The 15,897-nt window shown below is 39.6% G+C and overlaps 1 protein-coding gene across 1 annotated transcript in view; it reads right to left on the reverse strand.

Annotated features, from left to right (window-relative positions):
* Positions 1–2,015: 2,015 nt before the first annotated feature.
* Positions 2,016–15,897, reverse strand: part of LOC111223117 (CUB and sushi domain-containing protein 3-like) — a 262,697-nt gene continuing 248,815 nt past the window's right edge. The window contains exons 65-72 of the mRNA XM_022747144.1: positions 10,551–10,662; positions 10,271–10,450; positions 8,713–8,772; positions 7,575–7,733; positions 4,144–4,280; positions 3,478–3,565; positions 2,648–2,783; positions 2,016–2,175 (exon numbers count right to left, since the gene is read on the reverse strand). Coding sequence (XP_022602865.1) covers positions 2,016–2,175; positions 2,648–2,783; positions 3,478–3,565; positions 4,144–4,280; positions 7,575–7,733; positions 8,713–8,772; positions 10,271–10,450; positions 10,551–10,662 — 1,032 coding nt within the window. The remainder of the gene's footprint in view (positions 2,176–2,647; positions 2,784–3,477; positions 3,566–4,143; positions 4,281–7,574; positions 7,734–8,712; positions 8,773–10,270; positions 10,451–10,550; positions 10,663–15,897) is intronic.

Consider the following 15,897-nt stretch of genomic DNA (forward strand, 5'->3'; position numbering starts at 1 on the left):
AAAGAAGATAAGCACTCGCAGAGTGCAGAATTACAGTGGAACTGCATCCACAATCACTTTCTTTACGCCTGTCTATCAACTTATGTCTACGTCTCCTGTCTATCAGCCTGTCTCCATCTGTCCCTCTGTAAGCCTGTTAATCTGTGTTTAAACCTGTCTGTCTCTGGAGTGGAGACTCTGGATGGTGGAGTCGGCAACAGTCTTAAGACCCTGTTTGTCTTTGTTGAACCTGTCGATTTCCTTATGTGTCTAACTGTTGGTCTTAATACCACCTGTCTGCTCTCTGTCTTTCCAGATTTTTGTTAGTGTGTGTACCTGTAAGCTTCTCTGTAACCTTTCTGTCCCTGTGTTAGTCCATCTCTCAGTGGGTAGACAGGTAGTGTTTCTGTAAAATGTGCTTTAGTGCCAGAGCTTTCTCTGTTTGTCAAAGTCTTTTTCTTTGTTAGTCCATCAGAGTCCTCTGTATCCATTCAGCATCTTTCTCATCAGAATCCATTTAAATTCACAGGATCAGGAGCATCTTTCCTCAAGGCCATATTCTGTCTGATCTGATTCAGTATGTAGAGGGAGGGCCAACCTCTCTCAGTAGTTGATTTCAGGTAAGCCAGACTCTGATTGGCTGTGTTCGCGTTTTAAGATCTCATCTTTTCTCGTGATGACTCCCTTACTCTATTTCCAGTTCGGTTAGGGGTTGTCTCCATCTTCTCAGCCTCCTCTCTTATCCATTGGATGGGAAGGAGCAGTTTATCCATTAGATGAGTCAGTTTCTTCTCATCTGTTCTATTAGTGCTAGTTTCCCTTTAGACTCCTTTTAGTTTTGCTTTGCTCTAATCCCAGTTCAGCTAGGATTATAGCTCCGTCTCAAGGGCTGCCCTTATCCTTTGCTTAGGAGTTAGTCTCTTTCCAAAGAAACTTTTGCTACTGTCTGCTAGCATTAGCTGTCTTGGATTCCATTTTAATAGAAAAAGACATGAGACTAGTAATACCAGCCTCTGGTTGTCATGGAGATAGGAGGTTGTCCTGTCTGGTTGCTAGGGTGTTGTATTCCATGGTCATTTTAGAAATAGGCTCCTGTTCAGAACTAGTCAGTCTGGTTTACTGATGGTCTGCTGGTGACAGTGTCTTTTACTGTCAGTGTTGAACCCAGATAGATAGAAACTGTTTTCTTTGCTTCACAGTGTCTTTTTGTGACATCCGCTTCGTGTCACATCTCCCCATCTGTAGCCATTTTGCTTCTGTGTTCCTCACAGTTAAATATTTGTTCAGTACAGTTGGGGAGACAACGTGTTACAAATGAAATCAACCCATTTTTGTAGTGCAGTTTATCTCTGTGATGTATAACCATGGCTGGAGCACTGATAATGTGCTCTCTTTCTCCAGGCAAGGACTAATGGTCACAGAGCTGAGAGTGGGTCCCTATCTCCACAGCTCTATGTGAAGTACAAAATTCGGCATTGGGTTATGGTAACATGTCATGATGTTTGACTAGAAGGTCATGGCTTCATAATTAACACTTGTATTAGAGACTGTGAGTGGGGCTAAATAAGACATTGAACTATAATCGCTATGTCTCATTTAGAAACAAATTATAAACTAACCATGACCAGCGGAGTCTTGGGGTTAGAGACGGATAACAGCCAGTGTAGTTTTCCGTTGGGTTGCATCCATTTCTTTCACTTGATGTCACATCTCACTGTGAGTTTTCACTGGCTGTTTTGCATCTGTCAAAGGTTGCAGACATTTCGTGTTCACATTTCTTTGAATTTCATTTGTGGATACAAAATGCTTTTAGTGAAAGGAACCAACGCTGAGTTTTGGCTGCAAGTGGACAGTTTTCCACCTGCTTGGGGAGATAAGTGTCTCAACTGCGACTGAAGGTCTTGAGTGATCAATGTATAGACCATGGTACTGACGATGTCTGTATGCTGACGATGGCTCTCCCCTCCACAGCCTCATGACAATTGTGGTCCCATTAGATATCTGAGTCATTAAGTTCAAGTGAGGATAATCAATCCTCAGACCATGGTGCAGACAGTATTTAGATTCGGATCGAATCTGACAGCCTTCCCCTCCACAGCCTTGGCGTTGGTGTTGTACATGGGATTCTCAAAGGCAGCCTGGCCATTGTTGTTTTCATGGACTGAGCAGCCTGTGTACTGTGTTTTTGGTGTGGTTCTGTGAAAAGAAACAACAGCAAGGCAAATATAAATACACCATGAGAGAGATAAAATTATTCTTCCTATTATTCTGTCTATTAATATCAACACAACTGGGTAGTAACTGGACAGTAGCAAATGCAATCTTGGGAGTGGAAGCATAGTAAACAAGCTTAAAGGATTAGAAAGTGTTGTGCTTTTTAGGAAGCCTAGTGAGATTCCAATCAGCCCATCACTTCCAGAAGCAGAATTGTTTTGCAGCACAGTTTGCAACAGACAGTGAATTCATTGTCTCTTAACATCTCAAAAACCAAACCACTGAAGCAGGTACTGTTTTCAAGAATCAGACAGCTTCTTAAAATGTTAACAATGCCTTCTTACTTTTTGTATGAAATAATGAAAAACAACAGTGAAGTAAAGCTGTCTATTACTGAAATGTAACAGAATTGCACTTAAATGAGCAACAAGCAGGGTTTTTTTTAAGCGCATACCTTTGTTTGTAGAGATAGAAGCCAAAGCCAGTGAAGATCAGAGCGAAGAAAGGCACCAGAATAGCGATAGCCACAGAACTGCTGTTGGTACCAAGCTGAGGGGGTGGCGAATTCTGACTCTCCGACATATTCAGACCTGTGACATTACACAGAAATGCATTGTCATTGTCAACACAACTGGTTTAGATGACATAATAAAATGACTAAGAATTGTCACTCCAATATTATTGCTTTGCTGTAACAGCAGCACTTTATATTGTTAGCAGTTGTAGCAGAACTGTGCAGGATATGATACTGTATCTGTGGCAGGGAAACTGGTAACTGGAAAAGGGTTGGCATGTCTTGCTACAACAGTTGTAAGATAGATGTTGTCAGCAGTGGATATCGGAGGATCATAATTATTTTTTCTTCTGAACATACTCAGGTGACGTGTGACTTATAATACAGGGGGAAGTGGTTAGATCTTGCAGGTCAGTTACTGATAATTCAAACTGTACAAGGGGACTGCTTTCAACTCTGTCTGACAGAAATGGTAGTCATCTTGGGATGCAGGTTGATGGAATTCAGCTCAGCCATTTTAAGATGACTTCTGGTCTGAAGAGCAGATTTTGCTCTCTCTGCATATATCCCCTGCAGGGCTGACTCAATAAGGTCACTGCTGCCAGCAAAAAGAGGCTCCCTGGTCCTTTTCTCCAACAGTGAGGTTCTTGCAAGCAGTTTAGTAGATTTTTGCGTATATCACTTATAATCCAAAGTGATTTACAGGAAACATAATAATTGTTTGGAGGTTACTGAGGTTGGTTACTAAACCTACTGTAAGTGATAATTACCTAGTCTTTGCAGTCCAAACTGTCCATAGTCTTTTCCCTGAATGAAACCCTGGAATACATAACTAGAACCATCGGGCTCTGCTGATACCTGGAGAAGACAAAGAAAGGAGACACAAATTGAGACATACAGTCACAGGAGAGGGACAAAGGTTGGTGACATTTTGTGTTTGTGTCAAAACAGCAACATGTACCAATTCAAACATATTTCTGAATTTTGATTATTGTTTAAATATTTGATTGACAAATACCTTGGCTATCTTTTCTCAACTGTGTTCCAGACAATTAATATAGCCTGGGGCATGTGTTTATGCTGTTATATTGTGGGTATGAGCAAGATTTTTCAAACCCACTCCGCAGGCACTTCATGATTTATATTTACCCAGTATTTAACTGCAGTGTTTAGAATAAGGTCACATGTGAGTAGATGACCACAGCATTTAACTAGTTTTGTATTTGATAGTATTTTGTAATTAATTATTTGAACACATAAGTATTATATTAACTTTGCTTAAACAGAGCTGTAAAAGATGTAACTCTGACTGACCTCAACTTCAACTGTCTATTAAAGTTCACAACACTGTTGTAAAATTATTCTACAAAAGGACATTCAAATGTTTGTCTTGTATTTTTGATTTAGTTGATTGCTCTGTATCCACTGAAACTTACAAATCCATCCATGGTCCAGGAGTCATCTATGATTTTGGCTGGAGAGATGGCTGAATCTTTCAGCTGGTTTCCCTGGTTCGCATAGTTCACCTGGTACATCAGCAATAACAGCCTGGCCTCAGCAGCCTTATACACTCCTTGGGAGGACAGAAAAAAACATCTGGTTCATAACATAAAAGTGCACAGAATATTATGGTTAGTTTGTTACAGATTGTTATTTTGATCTCTCTGCATTTGTTGCTTGTTATCCTGGTGCATCAACAATAAATATATATCATCCCCAATTAGAAATCCCAAAGATAGAAGAGAGACATTTATCAAGACAAACAAGGAAAAAGGCAACCTGAATACAGCTGTAAAAGAAAGTAACAATGATTTTAAAAATAGTTCAAAGATATCACAATTTTGAGATCATTTTTAGAGAAAAAGTAATCAACCGGAACTCCCCCTAACCTTTAAACAGGCAGGAGTGGAAAAGTAGATAATGATAAAAGATTTAATGATACTACTTATCTTATTTGCATCATAGAACATTTCCACAAATGAGTTGTATCTCCCAGGATACATTATCCTATTAAACTGAGTCAAAATGGTAAACATTTTAATGTTTTATTTGATTAGGAGAAGTGATTCAGTCTTGTTTTCCGTGGTCATTTACATCACACATACAGTACTAGTTTTTATACAGATTCTATCATTTCTAACAAAGTATAGGCCTACCACAGTCGTCACCAGCCATCCATTGTTGATGCCAAAAGAGGCACATGTACCACCGGGGGGATTTTGCAGGGGTGTGGTACAAGGCCACTATCATGTCAGCAAGGTGTCACAATGTTTGGACAAGGAACACCAATTTTTCTTCTCTCTCTGGAAAACCGACTTCTTTAAGTGGGCTTAGAGCAGCACAAAAGCTAGCTAGAGTGAGAGCTTTGCCTATTTTCCAACAGCCACTTTTGCCTCATTATCCACCCAGTAGTCACACTGTAGCTGTTCCTTCCTTGCCTCAGCAGAGCACAGTCACACTCCAGGGTGCATCTGTTTAGCCTATTCTTGTGGAGGGTTCCTAGACCGCACAAACCAAAGGACCTATTCAGATGCACAATGAGTGGTAGAGATATAAAAAAGTCAACATAGACAACACACTCTGATTCCAGGTTCCTGATGGTCTTGCAGAAAGACAGTAGTGGCTACAAGTCCAAGTTCTTTGACAGGACCCTATGCTGTGCCAAATGTGCTCTTTCCATTGTATGTCGGGAAATACTTATATACCAGAAACACCTACTCAAACAAATATCTTGATACACCAATGGTGAGGTTTTCCAGGAAGATCCCTTGTAAGGGATCTGAGGAGAACTGGTTCCCGCTATCAATTTCCAGGAATATCTTCCTTTTGTGCTTCAGCACTGCTGTGACTTCACAGAGCCGGTCCAGGGCAGGTCTTATTATCGTGAAAGTGGATGATTCTTGAGAGGGATTTAAACCTTTTTATTGGTATCACACTGTCTATTTTGGGATAACATGTGCCTTCTGCTCAATAATCATCCATAAATTGCATTCTCACCACCCCCACGATTATCTTAATACCAACAAATGACTTAAGCTCATTCACAGTGGTGTTAATCCTGGCTCCAATTAGTTGACAGCTGTAGAGATTTGTCTGTTCAGCAATAAGCTGGAACAGACCGTCATCAAAAATCGGAGAAAGTAGCTGCAAGGAGAAGACAACTCATCAGGTGCTCTGAATTCACTGGCAGCTGCTGTTTACTGGTGCTCAAACCAATTTTTCTGCCAGCTGGAAAAAAAATATTTCAGGAGGTGCAAACACAAAGTTAACCTCTTACTTTTTAGGCTAACCCAGATAATAATCTATCACCAAAATACAAGATAAACGTTAATGTCCTATGTTATGTGTAAATGACAAATATTGTACTGCCAACCAATTGGGGGCAGCACATTGGTTTATACACCTCCACCGTAAGAAACAACGAAAGACTGAAACTTGCTACTTTCAGTAAATATCACAAACCTACAGCAGGTTTGAGTTTTTCATATTACATCACAAACATCGTTCAACCAGTTTTTCTTCATCAGCATAAGACAATAGTCAAAATTAGTTTGATTAATTAATATTATTGTTTTGTTGTAGATAAATATGATTAACATACAATTACTTACCATCTGGTCAACATGTCCTGCACCACTGGCACCTAGGATGATTTCTGATCAAGCTGACTAAATAATAACAGATAACCTGAACCAAGTCCTGTGACCTAGATACGAATACCAGACAAGACTTTTGATCAATGATAACTTGATTTGGTGAAAACCTTCAATCATGCCTACTACAAGATGTTAAAGAGTTAGTATCTCCAGGTGCACATTTCCTGCTTTTGGGAATGTCAAAAATCATAATTTTGTGGTCATGTATGTGATAACCAAACAAAGTACACTATGTACACATCCTTAGAAGTGTTGGTATGTATATTTTTCACTTTGGGCAGAGCCAGGTCAACTGTTTCATGCCTCAAGATTTTATGCGAAGCTAGGCTGAACATGTCTTAACTACAACTCTGTACTTAATGCACTGACCTAAGATTAATAACATGTCACTCTTCGAAAGAAAGCAAATATGTGCGTTTCCCAATAATGTTGAACTACTCATTTAAGTACAGTGCTTAGGTAAATATGAAAATGATTTCCTCCATTCATTACTGGAGTCTGAGTCTGAAGAGCTTGCAAGGATCATCTCTATTACTCTCGTCCTCTCCTGTGCCAGCCTTTCTTTTTTTCTTGAAATCTTAAGAGAAATCTTAGGAAAGAAAAACATGCCAGTTTTATGCAGCTGGGCACTGGCCTTTTGGTGCCTGCGTGAGCACAGCTTCAGATGTTATTGATCTAAAGCTGCTCCTTTAAGCCAGAAGATGGATGTTAAACGTCTGATAGCTGCATGGTTATGTGATATGGTGTTTGTGCTCTCTGCTACTCCAAGAACCAATTCTAGCTTCAACAGGATTAGTATTTTAATAGGGTCTTAACCCCCTCCTGACGCTGTTGTAGGACCCTGGGAGGTCTGCGTGTGAATAAGTTTATGTGTATATTTGTGCTTTGGGGGGAGATACAGTAACAGCATTTAAAAGAAGCTGGCAGTTCCAGGAAAGTAGTGAAATTCAGACACCAATAATCAACCAGTAAAAAGCAGCAGAAATAATGTGTTGTCAGTAAAGGTGTTGATAGCAGAAGCTCCATTTTACACTTAATGTCTGAGTGTTTATTTACTGTGTTACCAATGGATCAATACAGCACCATGTAGTACTGTAACATAATCATGGGATGTGATCATGACATGTCCTATCAAGGCACATCACACCATTTATAATGTATACTGTATAAAGTACCATATGTTGGGTATAATTAATCATAATGTGTCATGCCTGATAGGAGCAGTTCCATGTTGCCGTTGCTAAGGGTAACGTTGACTCTTCCTGTTGTGGAGTTGAAGCTGGTGATGCTCAGTGTCATGGGCTGCTTCCTCCCACGGTAATTATAGGAACCCTTCCATATGTAGTTAGGAGCAAAGACGTCATCTGGAACTAGAGAAAAGAACATAACAGAACATAAAACAACACGACAAAACAGAATGAAAGAAAATTTAACAGAACAAAACACAACAGAGCAGAAGAATTGAATGGAACAGAATGGAATTGAAACAGAACAAATATCATGGAACCGAACAGAGCAGAATAGAGTAGAACAGAATCAAACAGAACAGAATAAAAAATAAATTTACAGAATATAATATAAAAAGACAGATATGAATAGAACAGAGAAGAACAAAACAGTACCTAACAAAAAGAATAGAATAGAAACACATAGAACTGAAATTAGTTTACAAGAGGTCATGTCTTTTTATCAATAATTTTTCCAACAATATTAATTGATCAGTAGTCACAATTCTTCATTACTTATACCAGACGATATCATGCATTACCACAATATGCATATACAAAGGAGAGGCAACTGCTAAACCTCTTGGTTTTTGTTGTTTGCCTGAATTACATACAGTAAATTCATGAACAGACACTGTTAGTGAGAAACATGATTAAATGTGTGGCTTTAGGGAAAATGTTTCGGTAGAGTTAAGGGGTGTTCCATGCTTTGATAGTTACAGCAACTTGCACATATATTAGCTATAGGAACTCTTTCATGTGCAATGAGAAGCAAAGAGTTATGGAACTACAGCAGTATAACACAGACTACAAGTGAGCAGAGCTGAAAATAGAGAACTGAACAAAACGACAGCAGACAGAAGACCAGAACATCACAATAGTTAATTTACCTTTCTATGTGTAGTGAGGAAAAATTAATTATTTAGAGCTGCGATGAAAAGCAGTACAATAAAATCAAGACACAGGAGGAATAACACTGTGGAGTAGAACGGAGCAGAGTGGAAAGGGGCAGAGCAGAATTTATTAAACTACAGACTAAACCAGGCCAAAATAGAATAGATAAGAGTCAAGAAACGATAGGACTGTACTAGTCTGGAATAGAAAAGACTGTATTGGAACTGACCGTTTAGTTTTGGGCTGGGAGTTCCTGTTGCAGGTTTCACAGGTTTCTTCTTCTCTCCAGCTATACACACAGTAGAAACAGAGGGTGAAAGAACCCATTAAAACACATGAGCAGAGTCCTAGGGACACAATATGCAAAAAATATTATGGTTATTTTTTTTTGCCTCTTGTTTAACTTGCAGGTCCATCAGCTGATGTCTTAACAAACCAGATTTATCCAGGAGAGAGTGCACTTTATACTAACGAAACACAAAATTAGAATGCAGTGCTGATTACTATTAGTCACACGTGCAAAATAAGAAAGACGTGTGTCGAAAGGGTCTCCAAAACAAACCTTTTTAATGGTTATTTGTAGGCAGAGCAATACAAACAGAGTTCATAGCCAAAGACTGCAGTGCATATTAGATCCTTTTAAAGGTGGCCTTAAGACACTTTGGTTTGACCATTCAGAACAGCTTCTGTCATCACTTCAAGATGCAGCCATTGTTGCCAACAAGTAAAGGCAAGCAAGGGAGAGGGTATTTGTCCTAGAATCTCAAATTGGATCAGAGAGTGCTCCAATTTTGAAGGCTACTTCAGGGCAAAAGGGTGGCAGCCTTGGTGGAATGATTTCAGTGCAGAAGCTTGCAGCTTTTCTTTGCACAATGGAGGCTTCACAACTTCACTTGTTAACATTTCTTGATGAATAAGCCAAACACTTAAATTAGTTCAAGGATTTATAGGTGCAAATAGAGTACAAATTGGCAGTTTATATACATCCTGGGGAAACTACATCTTGCTATTTGCAACATTATTGACAGAGGTTTTGGTGATACAATCGAAGGCTGCAGAACAGCTACTAAATGGACCTTTGGTGAGATTGTTTTGTCTACAACTCTTTCCAAGGTCAAGAATGCACTTTCAGTCTGAACGTTTAAGCCAGCATGAGGAAGTCTAAAACAGTCAAAATTTAAAAATAGATACTAAACTGACATTTGTTTTGGCAAGTATTGATTGAGTTTTAGTACATCCCTGGTGAGTATTAAGATAAGATAAAGGGTAATGACCAATAGGTCACACTCCTTTCATTAACTATATACATTACAAGGAACTTGCATGCATTCTAGTAACTTGATCGATCACAGAGCACCAGTGCAATCTGTGATTTCCAGCAGGTAGCTGTTCCCCTGGCAGTTTACACACTCAGACTATTGCTGTTAGCTCGTTGTATGGACTAAAGTTTGTAGGGGAAGAAAAATGGACTCATGAGAAGTGGTGAATTTATAACCTCACCTGTATGGACATGGCTGACGAAGGGACAAAACACCATGGGATATTGTTTTAGTTTTTTTGTATCAGTGCTGCCAGATTCACCACCGGTCCACGGGCTGACCACCCAACCAGGAAATCTCACCCTACTCCAGCTGGCAGGTCTCTCCCAGTGTGTGTCCTGACAAAGTGTCCTTGAGCAAGATATGTACAACACTCCTACCTGTTCACTAATGGCTCTAGATACAATCATTAATCAAATGCGGTTGACGCAGATATAAAATTGAAAAACAGGGAAGCAAAACATTTACCTCGACATATAGGCATTTTCCCAGTCCAAGTGCCATCACTCTTGCAGACTCTGTGTTCAGAGCCCCCTGCCAGGAAGTAGCCATGCTGACAGCTGTACACCAAGGTGTAGCCAAAACCAGGCAGATCCATCCCCACCACGTCCACATGGAGCGGGCTCTCTGGCTGCTTACAGGCATGAGCTGGAGGGTGGAGAGGGGATTTGTGCAGTTGAGTTTGAGTCTTGACAGTTTGGATGGAGGGGTGGTAAGTGAACAAGTTGACAGGATGTATATTTCTTACGTATGCACTCAGGTTGTGTCCCGCTCCATGTCAGATCAGGCTGGCAGGTTCTAGAGGAAGAACCCTGAATCAAATGACCTGGCTGGCACTGAAATGACACCACACTTCCCACCTGTACAGAGAGAGAGAGAATGAGACAAAATGCACACACACGCACGCACACACGCACACGCGCGCACACACACACACACACACACACACACACACACACATACACACACACACAGAGGTAAAGAGAATTTGATAATGCTTTGTTTGCTCATGGTCCAGGAGGAGTCTGAATACCTTCAAAGGACCAGAGGACACAGCCGTGGAATGCTATGTCACTGTAACTGAGGACTTAGTGTTGCACTGACAAATATCACATTCAATAAAATCTTTACTCTTATCTATCTATCTATCTATCTATCTATCTATCTATCTATCTATCTATCTATCTATCTGTCTATCTATCTATCTATCTATCTATCTATCTATCTATCTATTTTTTAATCATGTTCAGAGCACTTGTTGATAGTGCCTTGGCGTTTCAAGAAATACAGACAGAGATGTAGATGACTATGGAACTGCAAACATGGAAAAGTACCTGTTTAAACTCAAACATCTTCAGTTTTCCTGAAAACAAAATTCTGACTGTTCTCCAGCCCTAAGCCACAATTTCCTCCGCTTTATTGGCCGAATGTCAAAAATCATAATTTTGTGGTTCATCGTATTGATAACACAAACAGAAGTACCATATGTACACATCAATTAGAAAGTGGTCTGGTATGTATATTTTTTTCACTTTGGCTACACGAGGCCAGGTCAACATGTTTCAGTGCTCAAGATTTTATGCGAAAGCTAGGCTGAACATGTCTTAACTACAACTCTGTACTTAATGCACTGACCTAAGATTAATAACATGTCACTCTTTGAAAGAAAGCAAATATGTGCCGTTTCCACAATAATGTTAGAATAACTACTCATTTAAGTACAGTGCTTAGGTAAATATGAAATGATTTTCCTCCATTCATTACTGGAGTCTGAGTCTGAAGAGCTTGCAAGGATCATCTTATTACTCTCGTCCTCACCACTTTGGGCCAGCCCTTTCTTTTTTTCTTGAAATCTTAAGAAGAATCTTAGGAAAGAAAAACATGCCAGTTTATTGCAGCTGGGCACTGGCCTTTTGGTGCCTGCGTGAGCACAGCTTCAGATGTTATGATCTAAAGCTGCTCCTTTAAGCCAGAAGATGGATGTTAAACGTCTGATAGCTGCATGGTTATGTGATATGGTGTTTGTGCTCCTGCTACTCCAAACCAAGAACCAATTCTAGCTTCAACAGGATTAGTATTTTAATAGGTCTTAACCCCCTCCTGACGCGCTGTTGTAGGACCCTGGGAGGTCTGCGTGTGAATAAGTTATGTGTATATTTGGTGCTTGGGGGGAGATACAGTAACAGCATTTAAAAGAAGCTGGCAGTTCCAGGAAAGTAGTGAAATTCAGACACCAATAATCAACCAGTAAAAAGCAGCAGAAAATAATGTGTTGTCAGTAAAGGTTTTGAATAGCAGAAGCTCCATTTTAACACTTAATGTCTGAGTGTTTATTTACTGTGTTACAATGGATCAATACAGCACCATGTAGTACTGTAACATAATCATGGAAGTGATCATGACATGTCCTATCAAGGCACATCACACCATTTATAATGTATACTGTATAAAGTACCATATGTTGGGTATAATTAATCATAATGTGTCATGCCTGATAGGAGCAGTTCCATGTTGCCGTTGCTAAGGGTAACGTTGACTCTTCCTGTTGTGGAGTTGAAGCTGGTGATGCTCAGTGTCAGAGGCTGCTTCCTCCCACGTAATTAGGACCCTAGGATCACTCATATGTATAGAGCAAAGACGTCATCTGGAACTAGAGAAAAGAACATAACAGAACATAAAACAACACGACAAAACAGAATGGAAGAAATTTAACAGAAACAAAAACACAACAGAGCAGAAGAATTGAATGGAACAGAATGGAACTTGAAACAGAACAAATATATGAAGAACGAACAGAGCAGAATAGAGTAGAACAGAATCAACAGAACAGAATAAAAAAAAATTTACAAGAATATAATATAAAAAGACAGATATGATAGAAGAGAAGAACAAAACAGTACCTAACAAAAAGAATAGAATAGAAACACATAGAACTGAAATTAGTTTACAAGAGGTCATGTCTTTTATCAATAATTTTTCCAACAATATTAATTGATCAGTAGTCACAATTCTTCATTACTTATACCAGACGATATCATGCATACAACAATATGCATATTACAAAGGAGAGGCGCAACTGCTTAACCTCTTGGTTTTTTTTGTTTGCCTGAATTACATACAGTAAATTCATGAACAGACACTGTTAGAGAACATGATTAAATGTGTGGCTTTAGGGAAAATTTTTTCGGTAGAGTTAAGGGGTGTTCCATGCTTGATAGTTACAGGCAAACTTGCACATATATTAGCTATAGGAACTCTTTCATGTGCAATGAGAAGCAAAGAGTTATGGAATACAGCAGTATAACAACAGACTACAATGAGCAGAGCTGAAAATAGAGAGACTGAACAAAACGACGCAGACAGAAACAAAAGAACCAGAAATCACAATAGTTAATTCCTTTCTATGTGTAGTGAGGAAAAATTAATTATTTAGAGCTGCGATGAAAAGCAGTACAATAAAATCAAGACACAGGAAGGAATAACATGTGGAGTAGAACGGAGCAGAGTGGAAAGGGGCAGAGCAGAATTTATTAAACTACAGACTAAACCAGGCCAAATAGAATAGATAAGAGTCAAGAAACGATAGGACTGTACTAAGTCTGGAATAGAAAAGACTGTATTGGAACTGACCGTTTAGTTTTGGGCTGGGAGTTCCTGTTGCAGGTTACACAGGTTTCTTCTTCTCTCCAGCTATACACAAAGTAGAAACAGAGGGTGAAAGAACCAATTAAAACACATGAGCAGAGTCCTAGGGACACAATATGCAAAAATATTATGGTATTTTTTTTTGCCTCTTGTTTTAACCTTGCAGTCCATCAGCTGATGTCTTAACAAACCAGATTTATCCAAGAAAGGTGCACTTTATACTAACGAAACACAAAATAGAATGCAGTGCTGATTACTATATGTCCACACGTGCAAAATAAGAAAGACGTGTGTCGAAAGGGTCTCCAAAACAAACCTTTTTAAATGGTTATTTGTAGCAGAGCAATACAAACAGAGTTCATAGCCAAAGACTGCAGTGCATATTAGAATCTCCTTTTAAAGGTGGCCTTAAGACACTTTGGTTTGACATTCAGAAACAGCTTCTGTCATCACTTCAAGATGCAGCCATTGTTGCCAACAAGTAAAGGCAAGCAAGGAGAGGGTATTTGTCCATAGATCTCAAATTGGATCAGAGAGTGGCCCAATTTTGAAGGCTACTTCAGGCAAAAGGGTGGCAGCCTTGGTGGAATGATTAGAGCAGAAGCTTTGCAGCTTTTCTTTGCACAATGGAGGCTTCACAACTTCACTTGTTAACATTTCTTGATGAAATAAGCCAAACACTATAAATTAGTTCAAGGATTTATAGGTGCAAATATAGAGTACAAATTGGGCAGTTTATAACATTCCTGGGGAAACTACATCTTGCTATTTGCAACATTATTGACAGAGGTTTTGGTGATACAATCGAAGGCTGCAGAACAGCTACTAAATGGACCTTTGGTGGAGATTGTTTTGTTCTACAAAACTCTTTCCAAGGTCAAGATGCACTTTCAGTCTGAACGTTTAAGCCAGCATGAGGAAGTCTAAAACAGTCAAAATTTAAAAATAGATACAAACTGACATTTGTTTTGGCAAGTATTGATTGAGTTTTAGTACATCCCTGGTGAGTATTAAGATAAGATAAAGGGTAATGACCAATAGGTCACACTCCTTCATTAACTATATACATTACAAGGAACTTGCATGCATTCTAGTAACTTATCGATCACAGAGCACCAGTGCAATCTGTGATTTCAGCAGGTAGCTGTTCCCTGGCAGTTTACACACTCAGAACTATGTGCTGTTAGCTCGTTGTATGGACTAAAGTTTGTAGGGGAAGAAAAATGGACTCATGAGAAGTGGTGAATTTATAACCTCACCTGTATGGACATGGCTGACGAAGGGAACAAAACACCATGGGATATTGTTTTAGTTTTTTGTATCAGTGCTGCCAGATTCACCACCGGTCCACGGGCTGACCACAACCAACCAGGAAATCTCACCCTACTCCAGCTGGCAGGTCTCTCCCAGTGTGTGTCCTGACAAAGTGTCCTTGAGCAAGATATGTACAACACTCCTACCTGTTCACTAATGCTCTAGATACAATCATTAATCAAATGCGGTTGAGCAGATATAAATTGAAAAACAGGGAAGCAAAAACATTTACCTCGACATATAGGCATTTTCCCAGTCCAAGTGCCATCACTCTTGCAGACTCTGTGTTCAGAAGCCCCCTCCAGGAAGTAGCCATGCTGACAGCTGTACACCAAGGTGTAGCCAAAACCAGGCAGATCCATCCCCACCAACGTCCACAGTGAGCGGGCTCTCTGGCTGCTTACAGATGAGCTGGAGGGTGGAGAGGGATTTGTGCAGTTGAGTTTGAGTCTTGACAGTTTGGATGGAGGGGTGGTAATGAACAAGTTGACAGGATTATATTCTTACGTATGCACTCAGGTTGTGTTCCGCTCCATGTCAGATCAGCTGGCAGGTTCTAGAGGAAGAACCCTAATCAAATGACCTGGCTGGCACTGAAATGACACCACACTTCCCACCTGTACAGAGAAGAGAGAGAGAAATGAGACAAAATGCACACACCACACAGCACACGCACACGCACACGGCACACCACACACACACACACACACACACACACACACACACACACACACACATACACACACACACAGAGGTAAAGAGAATTTGATAATGCTTTGTTTGCTCATGGTCCAGGAGGAGTCTGAATACCTTCAAAGGACCAGAGGACACAGTCGTGGAATGCTATGTCACTGTAACTGAGGACTTAGTGTTGCACTGACAAATTATCACATTCAATAAAATTCTTACTCTTTACTATCTATCTATCTATCTATCATATCATACTATCTATCTATCTATCTATCTATCTATCTATATCTATCTTCATCTGTCTATCTATCTATCTATCTTATCTATCTATCTATCTATCTATCTGTATCTATCTAATCTATCTATCAACTATCAAATATCTATCTATCTATTCTATCTATCTTCGTCTATCTATCTATCTATTCTATCTATCTATCTATCTATCG

This window comes from Seriola dumerili, unplaced genomic scaffold, assembly GCF_002260705.1.
Source record: "Seriola dumerili isolate Sdu_G_001 unplaced genomic scaffold, Sdu_1.0 BDQW01000110.1, whole genome shotgun sequence".
NCBI lineage: Eukaryota > Metazoa > Chordata > Actinopteri > Carangiformes > Carangidae > Seriola > Seriola dumerili.